Genomic DNA, 24,158 nt, shown 5'->3' on the forward strand with positions numbered 1-24,158 from the left:
AGGAGGATGCAGGACAGAGGCTGGATGTGGAGGGGGATCTCATCCCTAATCCCTGCACGTTATCAGAGCTGTTTATCTCAGCTCCCTTCTCCCAGGGCGTGTGCTGGGTCTGATGGGCTCTGTCAGTCACTGCCAGGCCCTGCACAATCCCTCCTCTCCTGGGAGTGTCACAAAGGTAAAACACAGCCAATTAAAGATGCATTTTCACAATCAGCAGGGGGAGAAGAGTTTTCATACTTGGACAAAAAGACTAGAAGGTTTTTTACAAAACACAGTCAGTTTTGGGACCACATTTTCAACAGCTTCTGATATGCAAGGAAGCAAAAACCATGACACTGCAGTGCCCAGGTCCCAGGGGTTTGGGGCTCTATGAACTCCCTCTGCATTTCTTTGGAAGCTCCTCTCTTAAGGTGATAAATTTTGATTTTTGGGCTTATTTAATTTGCATCACCTTGAAGAAACAGCAGTAAGATCTTTCTCTGAACCAGACACAAACACAAAGCTCCAGAAGACCCTGCTCTGCAGGAACTTCAGTCCTGCCAGTTCCAGTGGCGCCCACCAGAGGAGCTGGAGTTTTACCTCTGGGATTGGATCTGAGAGGAGGCTGTAGAGCTTCTCATGGGCGCTGTCTCTCACTCCACACCACCTGGCTGAGTCGAAGTTCTGCCAGATCCTCCCCAGACAAATGGCCACCCACTGCCTGAGGAGCGGGTGGGGATCGTTCAGCTGCTCCAGGCAGATCGCTATCAGGTTCCCCTGCAGGCAGGCTTCCTGCAACACAAACCAAGCCTTTTGTTTGGGATGACAGCTTCCCACCTCATCCCCACAGAAGGAGACTATTTCTGAAGGAGTCAGGAAGCCAAGAGAAAATAATCGTTCAGTGGTTCCAGACTGATTTTGTTACAGAATAGCAGCAGCATGAAGGGAAAGGCAGCTAGAGTTGATTAGAGAGCTGAGCATTAAAATGCTTTCTGTAATGCATAAAGCCTGTTTTTTCCTCTTTGGAAACATTCCTTGCACCTGTCAGAGCCCCAGGATGTGTGGCTCAATCCACAGACCATTCCCAGCCACGAGGCTCCCACTGGACAGCACCAGCAACTCTTCCTCTGCCACTGGCTGTGCAGGGACCCTTGTCCTTGTCCCCCACTGCCAGGTGCTGAGTACAGAACGCCTGTCACATCTCCAGGCCAGTTCTTCTCTTAATCCACAGAGAAATAACAGAAACCATCCCCCACTGCCAGGTGCTGGGTACAGAAGGCCTGTCATCTCCAGGCCAGTTCTTCTCTTAATCCACAGAGAAATAACAGAAACCAATAACAGTTCCAGTTCTGTTTCCAAGTTCAGGTTTGGGCTTAGTGCAAGCCAGGACACTTTCACCAAAGCAAAGGCATGAGGCAGAGAGAGGTGGGAGGGGATGAAGGGGAAGGGCTGCTGGGACTCACCTGCCCAGTGTTGTAGTTGTTGACAATCACAGCCAGGATGAACGCTGTCATTGTCCTGTGCTCAGCCTGAAAACAGCACAGACTGAGGTTACCTGGGGCAGGAACAGCCACAGCCCACCCTGAACACAGGGCACCCCGAACACAGAGCAGGCTGTGCCATGTCAAAGAATGAGAAAATTCCAGCTTTCTTTCCCCTCTCTTGGCACCAGCCCTGTTACACCCCAGCATGCTCCCAACCAGCTCTGGGGAGACCCCAAACACCCTATGGGAACCCAGCTGCTGCAGAGGGAATTGCCAAAGCTGTGGGGCAATTCCCTGCTCCAGGAGCACCCTGGAGCCCCAGCTGCACCCTCAGAGACCCTGCTTTCAGAAGCCCAAGGGAGTTTGTGAAGCCTTGGCTGGGTGGTGCCTGTGCCCCACAGCCCAGCTCAGCACTGGGTGCCACTGCAGGCCCAGGCAGCCCCATGTGGCACCAGAACTGCAGAAGATCAGCTAAAACAAGGCAAGGAAATGCTAAAGAGTCTGAATAAATGTGACTTGTCCTTACTGGCATGTAAGGATCTGCCAGGACTGAGAGGAAATACTTGTGCCCATTGTCCTTCACCAGGTCAGCCTGGCACGACTGAAAGAGAGACAAGAAAACCACAGTGAGAACCACAACACACACATTTCTTCCTCCTGTGATGTATAAATCTTTCATTTCTTAACCATTTTTCTCCATCCTTGTTTTCATTTGAGAAGCCAAATGAAGCTGAAGCCCTTCCTGGGGGCTGCAACCAGACAGCCCCAAGGGGCAGAGCAGGGAAACCTCTGCCAGTGCCACAAACAGCAGGAAATGTGAGCTCCTGCTGTGGGCAAGAGCCAGAGGAGTCACCCTGTGCCACACTGAACCTCCCCAGGAATTCCCCAGGAATTCCTGGCTCCTACTAGAGGCAGGCCAGGCTGCAGAGCAGCCCCTGGGGAGCACAGGGCAGGCTCCTGGGCTGGGCTCAGGGGGGAGCTCAGGGCTTGGCTGACACAGCTCAGGCTCCAGGCTGAGCTCTGGGGTCACTCAGAGGGGATCCACGTGGAGAAAGCGAAAATGGAAGGGAGGAAACCCTGACTTGGCATCAGCTCCCTGTGGCACGGGACAGGATCATGCATTTTTCATCAGGAGGAGAAGGGGAAGGAGGGAACTAATTGCTGCAAGGGGAGGGGGGGATGGCAAGGCAGAGATGCAAGGGAATATTTTAGTGCTGAGGAGAGCGAAGCTGCTGGTTTTGGCAGAGGCAGGAGCAGAGAGCCTGGACTGCTGCCAGGCTGCAGCTACAGGAGAGGCTTCCCCGACTCCTGCTCACCCCAGGCTCCTCCCAGAGCCCTCCCAGTGTCAGCACTTTGTGTTCCTCACACAGAACCAGCCCCTGGACAGCAGCACAGTGACCCTGCACGGGCCACCCTGCTGCTCTGCCTCTGCTGCCCAGCTCCTGGAGGGAGCCAGGGCCACAGAGCCCCTCCTGAACCCCTCCCTGCTGGGAGGAAACCCAGCAGCCCTGACACCTCCTCCTCTTCCTCAGGGAATAAACTGCTCCTCTGGAGTGACCCAGCTCCTCACAGCGTGACCCAGCCAGGCTGCAGGCTTGGTGTGCAAGTTCAGACTAACAGAAATATTCTGTTTGCAAGGAGCTGCTGCCTGTGCCCCCCCAGCAGCATCCACAGCACTTCCCCCTCCTCCCCTCCCACTCCCACCATGTGCTGCTGGAGTGAGTGAGTGAAACAGCACAAAGAAACCCAAACCCACCATTTCAGAGTGGGGTTTTTTTTTTTTGGTGTTTTCTGTAAAGCTCAGCCTGCAAACAAGTGAGGCAATGCCAGAGCATGGGAGGGAAGGTGTGAGGGGCACGACAGCACATGGGAATCACACCTGAGCCCCTGGCACACACCTGGGGCTGAGGCACCAGCCTCGGGTGCACCACAAAAAAGGAGCTTTTCCAGAAGAGCTCTGAGATGAATAGTTTTCATTTTCTTTGCTTTTCCAAATCCTCTTAGGATGTTAATGAAAATATTGTTAAAAAACTAAACCTGACAATGCTGGATCAACAGCAGGAAAACTTCAGGAATTCAGTGCTATGCTCCATACTGAAGTGCAGGAGAGATACAAAAATAACCCCCAAAGAGGGAAGATCCAACATCCACAGCAATTCAGACATTCTACATGGACTTCCAATTGTGCCTGAATTAATGTGTGCACCTCTCCTAATAATTTTACAGTGCTCAACTAATTGCACCCACAAACCACTGAGTCAGAGATACCACTCTACAAATTTACCTGCAATTACTTCCCAGCTTCATTATTTATTTGAAAGCCCAGCAAGCAGAGCTCTGGCTGAGGCAGTGCCCTGGGGTCAGGAATACTCACACTGTCCACTGCCAGGATCTTGGCCCAGATGAACACAAGGAGAGGTCTCAGCTCACGGGCTGAGCTCTGCAGGAGCTTCAGCACATAGGGGAAAATGCCAACAGAGAGGGCCTGGAGGGAGAGAACAAATCCTGTCAGTAAAACCCAACCGCCCATGGCAGCTGAGCCCCCAGCAGGGCCCAGGATGCAGCATCTACAGACACAGCTCAGCAATCTGGTAGGAAATAATTCCCCATGTTTCCAGCAAAGAGGGGATCCCTGTGTGTTTGTCTGTTGTTATTTTAATCTTGAATGGCACCAGGTACTTCCAGACCCATTTGGTTCATGGAGACCCTGAGTTAATCCAGCACCAGCTTCCTCTCCTCCCTTCCTGGGCTGTTTTATGCTCCATATCCTCATTTCCCTCAGCTCTGCTGGCTGTCCCAGCTAAACACGTCACAGAGTTCAGGAATTCCAGCCTTCCCACTGGAAATTAACAGGTCTCTCCAGGAGGAGGTAAAGCAAACCACTACAAAGTGCCATCACTGAGCTGCTCCACGACCAGCTGGTGCTTCATCTTCATCACTTTTATCATCAAACAGCTCCATTTACGGGAGTGCTTTAAACTGCTCCTGTTTAATTCTTATTTATGCTCCACACTGTGCTGCCACTTTCCAAACTGCAGAATGCAGCTGCTGCCTGCTCAGAAGAGCTTGTAAAATCCAGACACCAAACAGATAAAGGAGGAGAAGAAAATGATGCAGCCAGTAAGCTGAAAGAACACATAATAAATACATGTGCTTTTTTTGGCTATTTATTTTCTATGACCAACCTCCTTACCTGCCCCAGATATTTCCTCCTGGTTTGTCCCTTACATTACTTCCCAGTGAACTGTTCCCAAGGAAGTCCCTTTGCTGTGCTGGCAGAACAGGGGGATGGATGTGATGAACACAAACCCGTGTGACACTGCTCCATTGCCCACACACGAGCACACCACCCTGGGCATCTGTCAGAGCTGTGCTGATGCTCCCCAGCTCCCTCCCCTCAGCCCCAGCTGCATCCACCACCCCTGCTGAGGCAGAGGGAGGGAGGGATGGAGCCCACGTGCAGCCCCCACGCACCAGACTGACAGCCCAGGGCCCCAGGTCCAGGAACCTCCCCAGCAGATCCAGCGCTCGCAGCCGGTGCACCTGGCTCAGCAGCACCTGCAGGGCACAGGGAAGGGTTACTGCCAGGGCCAACTCCTCCTGGGCCTGCAGGGCTCAAAGCCTGGTACCCAGCAATGCTCCAGGAATGCTCCTGCTGGACCCCAGCTGCCTTTCCCAGCTCAGCAGCCCCTCCAGGGCAAAGGGAAGGGTTACTGCCAGGGCCAACTCCTCCTGGGCCTGCAGGGAAGAGTTACTGCCAGGGCCAGCTCCTCCTGGGCCTGCAGGGCTCAAAGCCTGGTACCCAGCAATGCTCCAGGAATGCTCCTGCTGGATCCCAGCTGCCTTTCCCAGCTCAGCAGCACCTCCGGGGCAAAGGGAAGGGTTAATGCCAGGGCCAACTCCTCCTGGGCCTGCAGGGCACAAAGCCTGGTACCCAAGAATGCTCCAGAAATGCTCCTGCTGGAGCAATCCCTAGGGATCCCAGCTGCCTTTCCCAGCCCAGCTCCTGGCGGCTCCTGCAGCAGGACCCAAAGGACAGTGCCAGCCCAGCCTCCCTCTGCTCCCAAAGCTCAGGAGCACAGGAAGAGGCTTTGCTTTCCTTGGCAAATCAATATCACAGACTTAAGAGGGAGCAAAAGGTCATGTTGGTCGTTAATAAAAATCTCATTAAAATGGAGTCTGACAACGCTAATGAGGTGGTGCTTTACTGGCTTATACCTACCCTGGTGTGAAATATTAACAGATAGACTTGCAGTTCTTAATCTCCTTAACAGATGTAAGATATTGGAATGCAACATTTAATCCTCAGTTTAAATTGAGGAACATCCTTCAGCATGGATCTCAGGGAAAGAGACTTCTTGATTTACCTCCCCAATTCCATCCCCTCCTCAGTGTGTTTGCATGCTGCATATTGAAATTAGATTATTTTTCATCTTTAATATTGAAGAATAACTAAATTACTTGGCTCACAACTCACACTCTGGATGACTGGTACTGGGTACTGAGGTGGTGCAGGAAAAGTCCAGAAGAAAGCAGGAGGATGTGATAATTACTGGTGTGGGTTCACTCTGAATATCAGAGCTCAGATCTCAGAACAGGTCATAAGAGAGAGGATTTTGGTCATCCTGCCCTAGTTGGCACCAGCCTGTTCCATCAACCAGCCCAGGAATAACAGGGGCAGCTGTTTGGGATTATAGCAGGAGCTGAGAGCAGGGCAGGTGAGGCTGGAGCAGGGCTGGGACAGCAGCAGGAGCTGGCAGGGGCATGAGGCACAGACATGGCACAGCTGGGAGCCTCCAGCCTGCAGAGAAACCAAGGGACTCCAAACTCTGTCAAGGAAGGGAGCTAACTGGAAAGACTGTCTGGGTGAAGATGAACCCCCAGCTCCACACTTTGCCCTCTCACAGCACATTCCCCCAGAGCAGTCTGGGTCTGACTGGAAAAGCTCTGGTTTGCATTGTCCCCCCCCAACCAAAGCCCTCGGTCTGGCAGGATTTCCCATTCCCAGCTCCCAGTGGGCCTGCACAACACCCTGAGCCCAGCTGAGACACATTGCAGAGCCTGGGCTGAGGATGGGGGCAGCTCCTTGATTCCTTTACTGCATGATTCCTGCTGGTGAGTGCTGGAGGTGCTCACGTGCCACCCACGCACGCAGCCCTGCGTCACCGCGCGTCCTCGCCGTCCCCAGGCAGAACATGGGGAGTTAATTACATCCACACACGCAAATGAGGGACGAGCAGGGACACAGGGGGATCACTGGCATGTCACAGTCCATATTTTAGCAGGCATATTTTAATCCTCACAAAGGCAGGATGAAGTCAGGCCTGCAGTGAGCCGTGCACAGACCCCACAGCGTGACTGTCACAGGGATCCGGGCTGGCCAGGCTGTGTGTGCTGCTGCTCTCTGATGGCTTCTCCCCCAGAGAGGGTCTGAAACTCCCTCCCTTCCTGCCCTGGATCAGCTGGGCTTGGATTCTCAGGATGCTCAACCCATCTTATTCCACTGTACAATTAGTGTGCTATAATTATAACAACAATTACGCTGTCCCAGCTCAAATTTGCTCCAGGCAGGAACACAGGTTCCTTTGCCAGGTGACCCCTCAGTTCCACTGCAGTCACGCTCCTGCAGAGCCTGCTGCTGCCAAACAATCCACTGGAAAGCAGCAAAGTTGGAGCTGGAGCAAAATCCTGCCTGCTTCCATGGCAGTGACAGAGACAAACCACACATCTGCTTATCCACCTCATCTCTCAAGGCTTGGGAGACTCAGGAAATTAAAATCTGCTCTTGCAGAGATGGATGGTGCTGTCAGTCACAGACCCAGCTGACAGGGAAGGGGAGTCTCCTCACAGATCCCTGTACAAGGAACATTCCCTTGAAAGAAAGGCTTTAAATTGTGCTGCCCACAGGTCCCTGGCTGGGGTTTGTATTTCTGTCAGCACAAACTGCAGGGGAGGGGAGGCCAGAGCAGCTCCAGATGACAGCTGCAATCCTGGCCCTGCCATAGAACATCACCTGAAACACTGAGTTCTGCTTCCCCTGGATTTCCTCCCCTTCCAACACCAGAGCTCTGCCTGTCTGAGCAGTGTCTGCAGAGCCCCCCACCCTCCAGGCCTGCAGAGCCCTGGCTCTGTGCTCCTGCAGCAAGGCTCCAGCCCCATGTTAAAGGGAACACCTCCCAGGCTGTACCAGATGGATAAAAGACATTTCCAAATGATTTATGCTGCAGTAACTTCCACTTTCTGAAAACTGGAAGATAAAAGTCTCTGTCTGACAGAGCTGGGCCACAGAGGAGATGCCAGAGGAGGGACAATGAAGATGTGCTGCTCTGAGAGAGGCAGCAGAGCCAGACATGGACCAGAGCCACAGGATGGGCAGGAAAAGCACTTTGGGCTCATCCTCGTGGGTCTGGTGAACTCACAACCAGCTCTCATTTATCCTGGAGAAGCCCCTGGTATTTGTGTTCCCAAAGGCCACTGGGTTGGCTGAAGGGGCAGGAGAGACACGGACATATGGCAGGGGCAGGGAGAGACAGGGACACCCCTGGGATGGGCAGAGAGAGACAAGGACACCCCTGGGACAGGCAAGGACACCCCTGGGACAGGTAGGGAGAGACAGGGACACCCCTGGGACAGGCAGGGACACTCCTGGGATGGACAGGGAGAGGTAGGGACATCCCTAGGATGGACATCCCAGGACACCCCTGGGATGGACAGGGACACCCCTGGCACGGGCAGGGAGAGGCAGGGACACCCCTGGGATGGACAGGGACAACCCTGGCACAGGCAGGGAGAGGCAGGGACCCCCCTGGGACAGACAGGGAGAGGCAGGGACACCCCTGGGATGGACAGGGACATCCCTGGGATGAGCAGGGACACTAGGACACCCCTGGGACAGGTAGGGAGAGACAGGGACACCCCTGGGACAGGCAGGGACACCCCTGGGATGGACAGGGACACCCCTGGCACGGGCAGGGAGAGACAGGGACCCCCCTGGGACAGACAGGGACACCCCTGGCACGGGCAGGGAGAGGCAGGGACACCCCTGGCACAGGCAGGGACACCCCTGGGATGGACAGGGACATCCCTGGGATGAGCAGGGACACTCCTGGGATGAGCAGGGAGAGACAGGGACACCCCTGAGAATGACAGGGACCCCCCTGGCATGGGCAGGAACACCCCTGGCAGGGGCAGCGAGTGACAGGGACCCCCCTGGCATGGGCAGGGAGAGGCAGGGACATCCCTAGGATGGACAGAGAGTGACAGGGACCCCCCTGGCACGCACAGGGACCCCAGCCCCAGCACTGACCTGCAGCACGATGGGCAGCTGCTCCGGGGGGTTGCGGTTCTCCACGCCCATGGTCAGCCACACCTGGAAGGCCGTGAGCTGCTCGGCGAAGAAGGGGCTGTGCTGGGGGAGCAGAGTGGGAATGCAGCATGGGTCAAACACCATGCAGGAGTTCTGACACCTGTGCACCTCACTGTTTGCTGAAGCTGTGCTTTGTAACTGATACTTGCTTGCTTGGGGTTTTCTAAATGCACAAAAACTTCCCAAAGACTGAGCAGGCACACATCCCTTTAAATGTGTTGGGAAAAACAGGAGGGAAGAGTAGAGAAAGAGGAAAAGTGAGCACAAAAGGTCCTGGGGAAGCGTGGCTGCTCTCTCCCCAGCAGCAGATGGAGCAGCAGAGGATTTATCTGCTCTGCAGAGGCCGTTTCACTCCTGCAGCAGCACTCGGAGCTGCCTCTGCCCCATCCACACAGCCCAGGTGCAATGAAACAATGAAAACAAATTCCTTGTTTCATCCATCACCCTGAGGGTATGGTGCAAACTCGGGGTGAGAATGCACTGACCAAAGCACACAGCAGCTTCCAGGCAGGAATCCACAGAGAAACAGCAATCAGTGGGGAAGGAGGGAGGGACGAGATGGAGGAGGGAGGGGACCAGCCCAAATCCATCCCTGTAGGAACATGGGAGCCCCCAGCAGGTCCCTGTGCCTCACCCAGGTGCTCCCCAGCCCTGCCAGGCTGACAGTGGCCACAGTGACCACAGGGACTGTCCCTTCCCTGCTCCCTGGCCAGCACCAGCCAACCCCCACCCAGGCTGGAATCTGGCTGCACTCTGGCTCCCAGCCCCAGCTGCACACTGAGGCTGAACCTGCCTCCATTCCAGCCCAAATCCACAACAAACCCCATTTGTCAGGCCTGAAAACCAGCCTGTAAATTGTTCCCAGCCTAGCCTGAATCGATCTCCAGCTGAGAATGGCCACTCTTCTTCGTGACCTCCTGCCTCATCCCCAGCAAGCCTGTGCCTCTTCCCACCCCAAAACACTCAGAAATCTCCTGAATTTCAGCTCACTTGACAGAGAATGCCCAGCTGAGGGTTAACACTAATAAAAAAGCCTCCAATGACATTGTTAGAGACTGAAAGTAAAAATGAACGTAAGCCAGGAGAAGAAAAGTAGTATTTTTTACGTTCTAAAGCAGAGCACAGAGTGAGGAAGGCAAAGGTGGGAGGATAAAGGCCTGAGGGCATCCTGATCAACCCCCAGCCTGGCAGGAGCCCACAGTTCTCCTCCTGCACTCAGGGCTTTGGAGGCAACCTGCAATTACAGCCAGAAAACCTTGGGAAGTTTGGTAATATAAATAAACTGCAAGAATGCTACTGAAAATTAGAGAAATCAGGGTGGAACAGGAACCTGAGCTTGTACAGTAATTGTTATTTAAAGGTTTCACTTCATGAAATGTCAAAGGAATATCAAGAAAAATCCTTTTCTGAATAAAGGAATTTAAACTAAATATAATAATAAAATTTTTACTTTTCTGCTGAGATTAAATAAAGCAGAAAAAACCCCAGTAACTCCTGTTAACAACACTGAGCTTAAGAGAACTCTCTGGACATACCCTCAAACTCTATTTTATATTAGAAAAGAACTCTAATAAGAGATAATTTTCACATTTAGGCCTTTAATTTCAAAAATTGTGTTGCACATTGGGCCCTTTTGGGTAGCAGCACCTGGTCAAGTTTGAGTGCTGTGGAATTTTCTGAACCAAGTCTCAGACACTGCCAGGAGCTTCCCGCTCACCCCCACCTGGGGGTGGATCATGCAGCAGGGGAGGGCTTAAACTTGATTTTAGTCTGTTTCTCTAAGGGAGGATCACAGAATTCCAGAATGGTTGGGCTTGGAAGGGACCATAAAGCCCATCCTGTGCCACCCCTGTGCCAGGGTGCTCCAACCTCCAGGGATCCAGGGGCAGCCACAGCTTCTCTGGGCACCCTGTGCCAGACATTTACAGTTTTTCCCAACCACAAAGCCTCAAACTGCACCAGCAGAAGTGGTGAGCTGGTGTCAGAGGGTGGATGCAGCTGGGCCCACGTGCCAGGACAGCCCCCAACTCACCCTGAAGGCAGTTCCCTCCTCGATGATGGTGGGCAGCTGGGAGAGGCAGATGTCAACAGCGAGGTCCCAGGCTTGCCTGCAGGAAGGGAGAGAGGGAAGAGAAGGCATTACAGGTTATCCCTAAGGAGCAGCAGGGAAACTGAAAGTCTGGCCATCCAGGAATGTGAACAGTGTTGGCTGGCTTAGGAGTGCTCAACGTCCCCTGTTTCCAGGGAGAAATGCAAAAAACACCTAAAGAAATTTCTGCAGCACTGGAGAATGTCAGCCCCAAGGCCTTTGAGGTATATTTTACTATGCAGGAGAATGGTTCAAAGACCAGAGACAACTGCTCTGATTTTGGCTGCCCACAAAAGGATTCTGAGGGTCACTCACTGCAGCAGCACACAGAGAAGATGCTGAGCTCTTCACAGTAATTTTAGGTAAGCAGCATTAATACTGCTACAGAAATGCCCAAAGAAGCCCAGTGAGGTCAGATCTCAAAGGGTTTAAGTGTTATCAAAAAGAACAAACAAAAAATTTAAAAAGAGATTGGAGTAGATTAAAATGAAATCTCTTTTTGACGCTTCTAAAATCAGGCTGCTGGAAACCACCAGAGCCACACAGCCAACATCACCCAAACCATTCAAACCTCTGCCAGCCTTCCCAACCTTCCAAGACAAAAACCAGCAGGAAACCTTAACCCTCATGCTCTCCACAACCAAGGGCTGTTGATTAATGTCAGCAGTGGAAGAGGCTCTGCTCAAGCCAAATACTTCAAATGCTTCCCCAGCCATTCCAGAGCAGCCCTGAAATGATTCTCCAGCCCTTCCAAACCACCCAAAGTGCTGCTTCTGCTGTGTCTGTGGAAAACACAAATCCTCCCAGCCCATGGGTCACCAGCAACCAAAGTAAAACTTCTCTACATCCAACCAGTGGAACAGCTGCTCCCTCCTCAGAGCCTCAGGGTTACACACAGGTTACACTCAGGTTACACACAGGTTACTCACTGTGTTGGCTGAACAGACAACGGCATTAAACTCGCATTACAATAATTACAAGATTCAAACCAAGCCACAAACGAATAGGAAAGGACTGAACCCTGGAGGGTAAGGAGAGGAGGAGCAGGGAGAACACTGTCACCGTGCTGGTGACACTGATGGCTGGGAGGAGGAGCAGTGATTGACAGCTTTAATACCCCAGAGGGAACGGGAAGGGTGGGCACGCCGTGGATGTGCTGCCTAAATCCCATCACACAAACAAGAGATAAATTTGGGAGCAGCAGGGACCCAGGATGGGAGGAGCTGCATCCCACCAGTGATTTATGACAGCCAGAGATCAGAGCAGCCCCTCAGCAGAGACTGCTGTCTGCAAAGTGCTCTGCAAGATTTGTTTTCACTGCATTTGGGACACAAAGGGCTCCACATCTTTCTTTCCTCCCTCCCCACTGCTCTCTCCCAAAACCTCCAGCCCTCCACCCCGACAGTGACACAGTGATGTATCCACAGGGTGACAACCCTGTGAAACACCCCAGGGCTTCAACTGAGTTATGCTATGAAAGAAGGTGTTAAAGAGGATTATTTTTTAATATTACCTTGAACTAATTGCACAAAGTTAAAAGCTCTCCTTAGCAGGAAGATTGACTCAGTTTAAAAAAGGGATTTTGCTTTGCCCAAAGCCAAGGCAGCACCACAACAGGAATGGTCTGTGGAGGGACCCCACCTCAGTCCAGCACCCTTTCACTACACCAGGACTGTCTGAATGTTCAATAATTTAACACAAACTCATCAGCTGCCTCTTTGTTTCCCAGAGGTGCTGCAAAGTTTGGACTCAAGCAAAGAACAGAAGGCAGAGTCCCAGCCCTGCTCAGGGACTGGTTCATTGCCCAAACCCACGAACTGCCAGGCAGTGGAATCCCCCAGGAACACTGAGGGAGCAGAGCTCAGCCCAGCCAGAGCCTGTCTGGCTGCACCCACGGGTACCCATTAGCTGGCAGCTCATGGAGGCTGATTTTCTTACAAATTTCTGGGCTGACTCAATATCTAATGCTTTTAACTCTGTCCTTTTTTTTTTAATAATGTATTCTTGACGTTTTTTGACGCTCTCTTTTCCCCTGGGAGTGGTGGGTATTACCTGGCACCACCCAGGTACCAGGAACAGGAGTGTCCCTGCCTGGAGGAGCAGCTGGAGGGAGGCTGAAGCCACCCCTCAGTCCTGGGGCAGCTCCTCCTTCTGAACCCCATTTCTGAAGCCATTAAATAGTTCCCAGCCCATTGGGTCTGCTGGCCAAGACATTTTCCATTAGTTCTGGCAGCCCAGTGCCAGCCATGCCCTGTGTGACACGTCCCCAGGTCCCAGCCCCAGCTCACCTGTGTGGCAGCCACCCTGTCACCTCCCTAAGCTGCTTTAGGGCACAGCTGGGAAGCTGCTCAGACACAGCTATTTTTATAAACGAGTTATTGCTATGAATATTTGGTACAGTCTGAAATCCTTTTCTTCTCCCAGCACATCCCCATGCCCCAGCCACAACTCAGGGCACAGGCTTTGCTATTTCTGTCCCACATCAAAGTCTCCTAGTCCAATAATGGGACTTGGAGATGGTAAGACAAACACACAGACACAAAAAAATATCTGGTTACAGTGTAATCTGAACTAATCTAATCCTTCAAACGTCAAACAGCTCCGAATGCCTCTTCCAACAATCACTTTGTTCTTGCAGAGCCCTGAGGGTTTGGGTGCAGCTCCAGGAGCCTCATTTCCCTGAGGGATGGCTGGGCAGCCCTGATCCATCCTGCTCCACCTGTAATTGCCTTGCTGCATGATGGTTTTGTTTCCAGCCCCAATCTCCAGCTCCAGTATTTGCAGTACATTATGACTCCTTTCAACCCAAATTTCATGGCCTGCAAACACACCACGGTGTTTCTATTAGGGATGGGTTGTAGCTCTTCCAAAGCATAATTAAGGCACTTGGGGTTTAATATATGACCTGTGTTAGGAAATATTTCCAAACACATTATTAGGTCTTTTCAGAGGCCGTGAATAAAAGCAGCTGGCAGCAGCAGTAATGCACAAACCCTAATCCATCACAGCAGAGATCAAGGTGCTGACAGAGCTCTGTGCTCAGGCACAATAGACAGAGCCACTCGCAGCTGAACAGCACAGCCAATCAATGGATATTAATATTAATGTTAATATTAATCCTGCATTAGAGCTCTGCCTGCAGCAGCCAGGACCTGCAGTGAGAGGCAGCACACAGACAGGGGAAGGGGCTGAGCAGGCAGAACTCAGCAAGCCCAGAAAAGCAGGAAAAGCAGAAATAACTTGTCAGATTGTGTCCAAGGGGCACGGCCACAGAGATCAGCTCTCCTGACTCCAAAGCACATTGCCCTGCTTGGTGAAGGGAGGAGACTGACAGCTCCTGGGTCAAATATCCCCCCAAAAATGGAAATTCTCACTTTTCCTCAAGTCCCAGCTAAAAAGGGTACTGTGATCTCCCAAATGAATTGCCCAGAACACGAACTTGGAAGGTTGAATTTTAAAAAAGGCAGAGCAGCTCCCACCTCCAGCAGCCTCAGCACCTGTGTTACACCTGTGTTACACCTGTTTTACACCTGTGCCAGACCCCAGCTCAGAGCCAGCCCAGAGGCACCTGGGGAGCTCTCCACAGATGGGGTAAGCAAAGGAGACAGTGCACAGGTTGATTTTGTGCCCCAGAAGGGGCAGTGGGAATCATCCAGGAGGTAAAAATTGATGCTCAAGGGTGAGGGACTGTTTTGAGGGCTGCTCACACCACGTGCAGATCTTGTCACAGCAGCCAGACTTGCTCCCCAAAACACTGCCTGGGGATCAAAATTCTGGGAAAAATCTGGATAAAACACCCATCAGAAAACTCTGCTGGATCAGAGCCACAGACTTTGGTTACACAGGAGCCCCACAACCCCCTGGCTGGAGCTTCATCCTTTCCAGAACCCTGTGGCCAACTGCCCTGCCCTCATCCATCACCCAGCTCATCCAAACTGTAAAATGGGTCTGCAGGTTTCAGAAAAGGCATCCATTAGAAATTCCTGACTGAAAGGTGATAGACAAGTAATTATTTTTAGAAAATATTTCAACGAGCCCTAAATTAGTTTCTAAATCTGTCCTTACTAGAAGTTCCTAATAACCACTGAGCCACCTCGGACAAAAGTGGAATTTTCCCCTTTGCTGGATTTGCTGCAAACTGCACGTTTTTTGGAGGGCACTGAATAAAGTGTGTCAATTCCCTGCTCCCTTGCTCTCTACCTCACCAGTGTTTAGGATTCACGTGGAAAAGAGCTCTTTGTGTCCTGTTCTTATGGAAGTTCTTCTAGTAAATCCTAAAAAGCAGCAGCAAAGGTGCTGTGCCCTGAGGGGCTTCACAAAGGTGTCTCCAGCACCATCCTGCAGCTTCCCAAAGGAATTTCCAGCACCACAATATGAGCCAAGAAAATGTGTTTCTAGACCCCATTGTGCTGCCATGTGAGTCTGAGAGAGATAAAAAGTGGGATCCAGGAGCTTCCAGTTTCATTCCTGTGGCTCATGGATGGCAACACCAACTCCAAGACAAGCCATATTCCCATAGGAAACCAGAAACACAGGCTTTTAATAGGCTGGCAATAAGAATGAATTATGTCCCTATAAGGAACAGAAAATATAGATTTTTAATATGCTGGCAAAAAAGCAAGCTGTAAATAACTCCAGAAATTTACTGGTTTAATTTTGAAACTCCTGCACCACCATGTCCCACCCTCCTGCACTTGCAGCTGATGGCTGGAGCTCTGCCACGTCCAGCAGCAGCTCAGAGTCACCAGGGGTGGCTTTTCCTGCCCTGCCCTCAGCAGTGTCCCAGCCCTGGGTGGCACTGACAGAACAGCTCATCCCATTCCCAAATACCCAGAGCAGTTTTCCTCAGGAGCTGCTGATCCAAAGCACTCAGGGTCATTGTCTGCCACGTCCCAGCACTCAGAATGTTCAGCTGCTGGCAGCTCCAGCCAAAGGCCCCCCAGTTTCCTCCAGGATTTTCAATAATTAAAGAAGCTCTGTGGGATCTGCAAATGCCTCCTCAGTGTTTGCCTGCACCTGCAAAGGCTCCTGGGGCTCCCTGCTGCCAGCCTGGCCCCATTCCCTGCAGAAACCATGCCATGGAATCATGGAATGTTTGGGTTGGAAGGGACTTAAAGCTCAGCTGATGCCACAGGCAGGGACAGCTGCCACTGTCCCAGGCTGCTCTGAGAATCTGAGCTCCTCAGTGCTGCTGTCAGTGCTACACTCATTCATCATCACCCTCTCTGCTCACCTTCCTGCACATTTTTATGGAGCAAACCCATTAAAAAGCTTCTGGAAGTGCAGGCTAAGCCCCCGGAGCTGCCTTTACCTGTCACCCTCAGCCTTTGGCAAGGCTCTGCTCTGTCCCCCAGGAGCCCCTCAGTGTCACTGCCCCCCTCTACTTGGCCCTGTTTGGTGCTGCTTTATTAACCACAGGGAGAAGAAAATAAAAGCCAGGATTTTTGTTATTACTGTTATTATTATTATTTTTACTGTAATTGTTCGTGGGACATTGGTTTGATGGGCAGAACTGCATTTAAGAGCTTTTTGATAACTGTGCCTCCTCCATTTCCATTAATCATCCTAAAAGCAACAGTAAAAGGAGAGGAACTCTACAGCAGGAATTTCTTCTACTGCAGCAACACAAGGATCTTGCCCACCCCACACAATCCCTGGGGAAAACAAAGGCAGCAGATGACCCATTTCTGTGCTGTTTGGAGTGAAAGCTGCCAGGGCTGGAGGGGAGCTCCTGCAGCACAGAATTACAGGATCATTGTGAGTGCCCAGAGCAGGAGCAGCTTTGGGGAGGAGCTTTAGGCTGCCACAGGCTGTTCCACCCTGATCCACTGCCTGACCTGCCACACTCACATTCTCTGAAAAATCCCTTCGCCCAGGATTTCTCTCCTGGGAAGCTGAGAAGCTTCAGAGAAAAAGGAAAACAATTCTTCTCTCATTTGCTTCTCCTGTGTTGTGCTCCTTTGGAATGTGGTTGGAGATTGTTCACCCACAGGTGATTGTTCCATTGGGTTCTGCTGTGAGTTGTTTTCACTCTCTGGCCACTCAGGGCCAAGCTGTGTCAGACTCTGGAGAGAGTCACGAGCTTTCATTATTATCTTTTCAGCATTCTGTAAGTGTCCTTTCTGTATTCTTTAGTACAGTTTAGTATTCTTTAATATAATATAGATCATAAAATAATAAATCAGCCTTCAGAGAACATGGATGAGATTCATCATTCTTCCCTTGTCTGGGGGCAATGCAAATACAATACTGACCCTGGGAAGCACTGCAGAGATCCACGTGGAACCATGGCACAGCTTGGGCTGGAGGGGACCCCAAAGTGTCACCTCCCCACCATGGGACACCTGCCACCATCCCAGGCCCCTGGGGACACCTGCAGGGAGCCTGGGGCTCCCAGCACTCACCACATGGCGTGCATGTAGGTGGGGGGCAGCCTGGGGCTGCTGACGGGGGTGCAGTTGTAGGACCTCATGATCCTCTCTGCCAGCAGAAAGTTCCGGAACAAGCTGGCCACCAGCAGGTCCTGCCGGAAGAGCTTCTGGAAAAGATCTGCCAAGAGAGTGCAGGAGTCAGCACAGGTACACTGCAGCACCTCAGGCAGCACGTAAAAAGGGCTTATGACATAAAACCACGTTAACATTTTGTTCTGCAGAGACCCGATGACAACCAGGAAAGAGAAATTCTGCCTGCAGAGCTCCCTCAGACACCATGGCTACTCCATTCTACATTAACACAGCCACACACTTCCTACCTTGGGCTCTTTTTTGCCTTTTCTGGATCAAATCCCCCTTTTGGTGTCTCATTTCAGCTCATCCTGACTAAGTTTTTGGAAAATTACTGAGGGAGAACAGGACCTCTGTGTACTGTTTAATCAAGAACTATCCATCTGTTAACTGGCAGTGTGATGTGCTCATGAGAAGCCAAAATGAATCCTAAAAGATAGCAAATGTGCTCTCTTCTACAGGGCAGAGAAGAATTGATGCTGTGTGAGCATTAGGAAAAGCAGGGTTGGAGAACTGTTTACAAATTTGCCTGCTTGTGCTCCAGAAGTACCAATTCAGAGCACAACAGGGGTAGAGAAATGAGGGATGAAGTTACTCATGGGAAACAAAACTGCCTTACCAGCAAAGAGGGGGAAAAAAGCCTTTATTCAGGCTACTAACCAAGGCTGGAAGAAAACAGATTGCTCTGTACAAATACAGTAAGAAAGAGAATTATTCAAGCTGCAACAATTGTGTTAGCACAGAAAAACCCTTTCTGGGTTCTAATGATCAGGTCTCTGCAATGCTCTGGTAAAAAGAACAAATAAAAAACAAACTAGCTTTCAGCTCCATCCTGATCTGTTCCTCCAATTCCAGGGTTTAATTTTCTCCTAATTTCAGCATCTCATGGATCTGACTCCTCACCCCCTCCCTGCCCCAGCCTCACCTCTGGGCAGGACGTTCCAGGCAATGGTGTCTGTGATGGCTGTGAAGATCCAGTTCAGCTCCCCCAGGGGGGTTCTCCTGTCATTCAGCCTCCCAGGAATCCTACAAGTAGGAAAATAAAACCCTAAATACGACCCCTGTTATTTTGCCTCTCCTCATAAGGAAGTATCAGCAACAGGATGAGGAAGTTTCAGAAACATGCAGCAACCTGCAAAGACAGCCTGGATTTATTCCTAATTTAACCCAGCTGCCTTTCTGTGACAGGTTTTTAAATATCAGAAGTATCAGCACCAACACAGGAAACCTTTCTATGGCCACTCACTCCTCTGACACATGCAGCAGCACCATTTCCTTGTGTAAATACAGTTCTAAACCAGCTAGAAATTAACATCTTATGAAAAATTCCTGTCTGTCTTGGTATCAGAGGAAAAGTACACATCTCTGAAGCAGTGTTTGCTAATGGATCCCCCGCAGCGAGCAGGGGAACACGAGGCCACAGAGGCTCTGCTGAGGATTCCCTGTCAATATTTGCATTGCAGAACACCCTCTGCAGCAGAGCACAGCTCCCCAAGCCAGGGGGCTTCCCTGGGATCCAAGGGGATCCTTGCTGAGCTTCCCCAGCCAGCCAGACACTCCCCTTGCAGCATGTGATGGCAACTTTCACAGCAAGCTTTAGTCTCCAGGAGGAATTTCCCCATGGAAAAGGTGCTCAGGCCTTGGCAGGGGCTGCCCAGGGAGGTTTGGAGTGCCCATCCCTGCAGGTGTCCAGGGAAGGGCTGGATGTGGCACTCTGGGCTGGGATCAGGCACAGCTGGGGCTCGGTGACCTCAGAGATCCCTCCCAGCCTCAGAGGCTCTGTGTGAAACCTCTGGCCTGGCCAGAGCTGCTCAGACAGGAGCCACAGAGCTCCTGTGCCCAGAGAGGTGCCCATCTCCAGCCCCAGGGCTGATCCAGGTGTGTCATGCCCGGGCTGGGGATCCTGGGCAAACTCTGAGCAAGACAAAGGCAGGGAGGCTGTGCTGCAGAGGATGGGAGCCCAGCGTTGCCATGAAAACCATGCCTGGGAGCAGCAGCCTCCCTCTGCACTCACCACAGGCTGTGCCTGCCCTGCCTGAGCCCCTGGGACAGAGGGGACAAAGGAGCCACCCCAGCACAGCCCCCTGAGTGAGTGCAGAGGGAAACTCCTGCTGGCCCCAGCAGTCCCCAGGGCTCTGGGGCACAGCAGCCCCTGACAGCAGGGCCAGGAGCACCCAGGAGACACAGAAATCACCTCTGACACCTGCACTGACATTTCCACAAGAAAACCAAGGGGCTGCAACTGCCAAAGCCAGGTGCAAAGGCAAACAATGAATTATCACCTTCCACTATAAATAATAAACAGACATGAAAACATGAGCAATTTCCAGCCCCTGACATTTGATAATGCTTCAAGTGGAAACAAACATTAATTTCAGTCTCACATTTGTTATTTGTGGTGACTTTTATGGATGTGGTGCTGGTGCACGACAGCCTGGGGCGGGCTCTGCTCCTGCCACAGCAGGACCTTCCCCATGTGGTGACATCCAGAGGGGCCCTTTGTCACCAGCCCTGACACCAGGGACCAGAGGGACCAGCTCCTCTGCAGGGACAGAGACAGAGCTGGGGCCCAGGCACAGCCATTTCCTCAGGCTGCCACAGACTCTTCTGAGCAGCCCCACCAGCAGCAGGAACAGCTCTCAAGGCTTTGTTTGCTTCCCCTTCTCAGGGATTTTTCCTCCTTCTGCACTATGGACCCCAGCTGAAAATGCCAGGAATGCCATGCACCATTCCTGGTGCCCTGAGAGGGGGATTTTGGGAGAGGGAGCCCAAGGCAGGAACAGAGATTAAAGCATCCTTGTACATCCCCAGTTCTTGGCACCCAGTTTTGGATTCCCATTACCATGGATTTATTCCCATAAACCATTCCTTGGTTTCTTTCCAAACTTTTTGAAAGCAGAACAAAGCCCAGCTCATGTCACTCAGCAGCCACACCTCCAGCACGGATGATCTGAAGCCTTGGGATCAAACAGAAAAGTGCCCCCAAGGCAGGAGAAACATGGACAGAGATGCTGCCAACAGAAGTCTCATCAGGTGGCAGCCAGAAGTTCCCAAATTCCCAACACTCCACCAAAATTCCTTTATATTTTGCTGTCTGGGTAGAGCAAAGATCTTTATTTCTAAGCTAAGGCATTGTTTTGGCTTCATCTCAGAAGATCAATGATGTAAATGCACATCAGGATCCACCCCACGTTCCCTCATCAGGACATGGGCTGAGCCTGGATAATTGGAAATTGGAGCCCTTCAGAGAAGGTGCAGCTTCATTTAGCCTCAAAGTCTGCAGCTTAATTGCAATATAAAGTCCTTCCCCAGTTTTAAAGACAACTGAATTATAAATTACAATATACACATAGGCAATCCAGGAATTATTCCAGCTCTGTCTCGAGACTGTAATAAAAATCTGTGTTTTCTATAATTGATATAAGGAGCAGAGGAAGATGATGAGGTTTAAATATTTGATATCCACAGGAAGATGCTGCTGGCACACACGTGTGCTGTGGCACACCACAGACCAAGAGCCTGAAAAAAAACTCATTTATTTATTCAAAGATTTAAGATCCAAGTGCTCTGTGAGGCTGAGTCAGAGCTGCCTCAGCCCTTCAGTGACCTCACCACGTCTCTGATTAGAGAGACTCTTGTAGCAATTGTTAAGCACAGACCAAGAGCCTGAACAAAAACTCATTTCTGCCAGGAAACCTTTATTCAAAGATTTAAGATTCAAGTGCTCTGTGAGGCTGAGTCAGAGCTGCCTCAGACCTTCAGTGACCTCACCACGTCTCTGATTAGAGACACTCTTGTAGCAATTGTTAATTAATTAACATACCACAGCCGTTGTTTATGCAGTGACCTGAGGTGGTCTGTGTCTCCTCCTCACCCCAAACCTGTGCACACCTCTGGCACTCATCCCCAGGAAGGTTTCCTTCCTGCTTCCCATCTCCTCGAGGCCACAAGAAACCCAAAGCCCAGCACATTTCCCCCAGAGCTTTCAGAGGAAGCAACACCCACTGGTGAATCCTTGCCCTGAAAACCTCTGACACCTCCTCTGAGAGACAGGGTTTGTCTCTGCTCTGTCAGTTATAAACTGTATTTTTATTTTGGTCCAATGAGTGTCCCTGAAATACAGCTTTATACAAATTATCACTCCCTCTCCCCAGCTGAGAGGAGACAATTTTTCCCATATAAAATTAACACAATTTAAAAATCCCAACACTGCTGATGAACCTGGCTAACCCAACACACCTCTGTGGAAGGGCTGGCAGCACTGAGAGGCTTTTTGAACCTCAGCTGATTGCAAACGTGCAAAAATGGCACAGGAAATGGGAGCTGCTGTGATCTCACCCCATTACTGATCAGGTGCCCTTGGCAGCTCTGCTCCCCCTCACTGAACCCCAGGGAGCTCTGGGAACACCTTCCTGGTAAGAATTTACACTTACACCCAGGCTTCTGCTCTCCTGACCCCTTTCAGGACACACCAGCACACATAAAACTTGACTTACTTCTCTATTAAATCCAGCGTGACTCCTGGCACCAGCCTGACACTCTTCTGCATGCAGAACCTGGGGAGAGACAGTAAAATAGAGCACACTAATTGAGTGTTTAATGAGCAGGCTCTGTGGAGAGGATGCAGGAGGAGGGCTCTTTATTGCACTGTTTCTGCTTTTAAAATGCTGTTTGGGTAGGGAACTTCAGCAGGGTGTGATCAGAGCCAAACGAGGCCCTCAGCATTTGTCACCCATTTGTCACCCTCGTGATTCTGGGGCCATTTCCATGCCAGGTGTCACAACTGGGCCATTGTACCTGTCAGGGTGACAAGTGTTCCAGCACACCGTGGAGGGGGAAAAGGGCTGCCAGCATCCAGCACAGCCTCTGGGGAGCAGCAGGGAGGGTTTGCTGCTGGAATAATGACCAGCCTTGCCTGGGCTTCCCTGGGAGAGCTGGCATGGGAAGGCAGAGGGAGGGACGGGAGGAACGTCAGGTTCAGACACTTCCACCTCCGTTATTTCATTAAAAAAACTGCTGACTCCATTTCCTCAGCCTTACAAATCCCACTACTCCAGGAACAGCAGCCCTGGAAATGCAGTCCTGTCAGCAGTGCCTGGAAAATCCCCAGAGCTGCTAAAGCAGAGTGTGTGGGAAGGGGGAGCTGCCCCCTCCTGCAGCCCTCCCGGGAGCACAGGGCAGCAGTGGGAACACAGCTCCAGGATGGAAACCCAGCAAATCCAGCTCAGAATGCCTTCCTCCGACAGCTCCACATGCCCAGCCCAGTGCCCCAGCCCCTCAGGAGCCCATTTGCTGCTGTTTGAGGAGGGATTCACCCCTCAGTGCATCTCAGGTGACGTTTGCCCCGACTCTGGGGACACCAAGGGCTCAGCTGCCCAGCAGTCCCATCTCCCCTCACCAGAGCCACATTAGCCATGTCCAAAGGGTTTCTCCCCAGATCCAGGGGAGAACAATTACTTATTAAAAACAAGACATGCAGAGCTCACTGCTGAGATCCTGAGCACTGCTCCACTTTCCCTGTGGCATCCCCTGCCTGAGGGGCATCCATTGGAGCCCAGGACTGGGACAGGCTCTGGAAAGCTCATGGTCCCCAGGCTGCTCTCCTGATGTGTGCGTCATCCAGCAGAAAGAGAAGCCATAAAGAAGCCAGGAGCCTGCAGTGGGATCCCTGTGCAATCTGCTGAAATATAAAATTCTTACGACAGTGCATTACAGAGCCATGCAGGGAAATTCCCTCCTAAACAGCCCCAGGCAGACTCAGGCTGGCAGAACCAGGTCCCTGGCACGAGGCTGGAGAGTTTAACCCTTCTGGTGGTGCCTGGAAGGCCCAAAGGAGCAGTACAGCTCTGCAGGGTGACACCTGCTACCTCCAAAGCAAGGTGGCTTTGGAAATGTCTCAGGCCAGCTTGGACAGAGCTTGGAGCACCCTGGGACAGTGGAAGGTGCTAATATTCCCAGATTAGAGAAGACACAGGTAAAACCTCAAAGACAATGTTGGACAGGATTTGGAGCACCCTGGGACAGTGGGAGGTGTCCCTGCCCATGGCAGGGGGTGGCACTGGATAGATTTTCAGGTCCCTCCCAACCCAAACCCACAAACACAGGAAATGGTGCTCAGTATCATGGGAATAGTTGGAAACCCAGATTAGTTTGTCTAAACCAATGTGGGACAGAGGACTGGCTGAGCTGACCCCAAAATCTCAAGCAGAAACGCAAAATGAATACATTAGGGAAAACCCCACAAAACACCTTAAACAGAGCAGCAGCAGGCACAGCTCTGCTCCTTTCCCATTCCCTTCCCATGCTGGCTGTGCCTTCTGGAGGACAAAGTGCACATTTTGAACCCCCCAGGCTGAGCAGCTCCCCAGCATTCTGCTCCTTTGGGGGTTTTGCAGCCCTTTCCAGGATCCCTACCCCTCTGTATGGATGGGATTTCACAGCCCCAAGGCCCTGAAGCCAGCTGAGTGTGTGGCTGCAGCCCGTTTGCACCTTCCAGGAGCGATGGCACAGCAGGCACATGAGTCAGCCCTGAGCTCAGCCTCCGGGGGAGCTGCCTGTGCTTTGAGCCCTTGAGGCACCGGGATCTGCGTAAAGCAGGGCTCCAAACACTCCTCAACACCCCTGCCTGCCTCCCGACAGCCAGATCTGTCAGGATTAACAATCCCTGCAGCTTAGCTCCCAGCCTGCCTCACCCGGAGCTTTATATAGCCACAGATCTGTCTGGAACACGTCAGCCA

At 51.7% G+C, this 24,158-nt stretch overlaps 1 protein-coding gene across 3 annotated transcripts in view; it reads right to left on the reverse strand.

Moving 5' to 3' along the window:
• The window catches only part of RPTOR (regulatory associated protein of MTOR complex 1), a 101,732-nt gene that overhangs the window by 42,986 nt on the left and 34,588 nt on the right, over positions 1-24,158 (reverse strand). For all 3 annotated transcript variants that reach the window (XM_039715967.1, XM_039715965.1, XM_039715966.1), the window contains exons 7-16: positions 21,918-21,977; positions 18,347-18,447; positions 17,323-17,467; positions 10,862-10,937; positions 8,770-8,871; positions 4,938-5,021; positions 3,838-3,948; positions 1,990-2,064; positions 1,443-1,508; positions 580-771 (exon numbers count right to left, since the gene is read on the reverse strand). In XM_039715967.1, the coding sequence (XP_039571901.1) occupies positions 580-771; positions 1,443-1,508; positions 1,990-2,064; positions 3,838-3,948; positions 4,938-5,021; positions 8,770-8,871; positions 10,862-10,937; positions 17,323-17,467; positions 18,347-18,447; positions 21,918-21,977 (1,012 nt within the window). The remainder of the gene's footprint in view (positions 1-579; positions 772-1,442; positions 1,509-1,989; positions 2,065-3,837; positions 3,949-4,937; positions 5,022-8,769; positions 8,872-10,861; positions 10,938-17,322; positions 17,468-18,346; positions 18,448-21,917; positions 21,978-24,158) is intronic.

Source organism: Passer montanus, unplaced genomic scaffold (assembly GCF_014805655.1).
Source record: "Passer montanus isolate IOZ18808 unplaced genomic scaffold, ASM1480565v1 scaffold35, whole genome shotgun sequence".
Taxonomy (NCBI): Eukaryota; Metazoa; Chordata; class Aves; order Passeriformes; family Passeridae; genus Passer; species Passer montanus.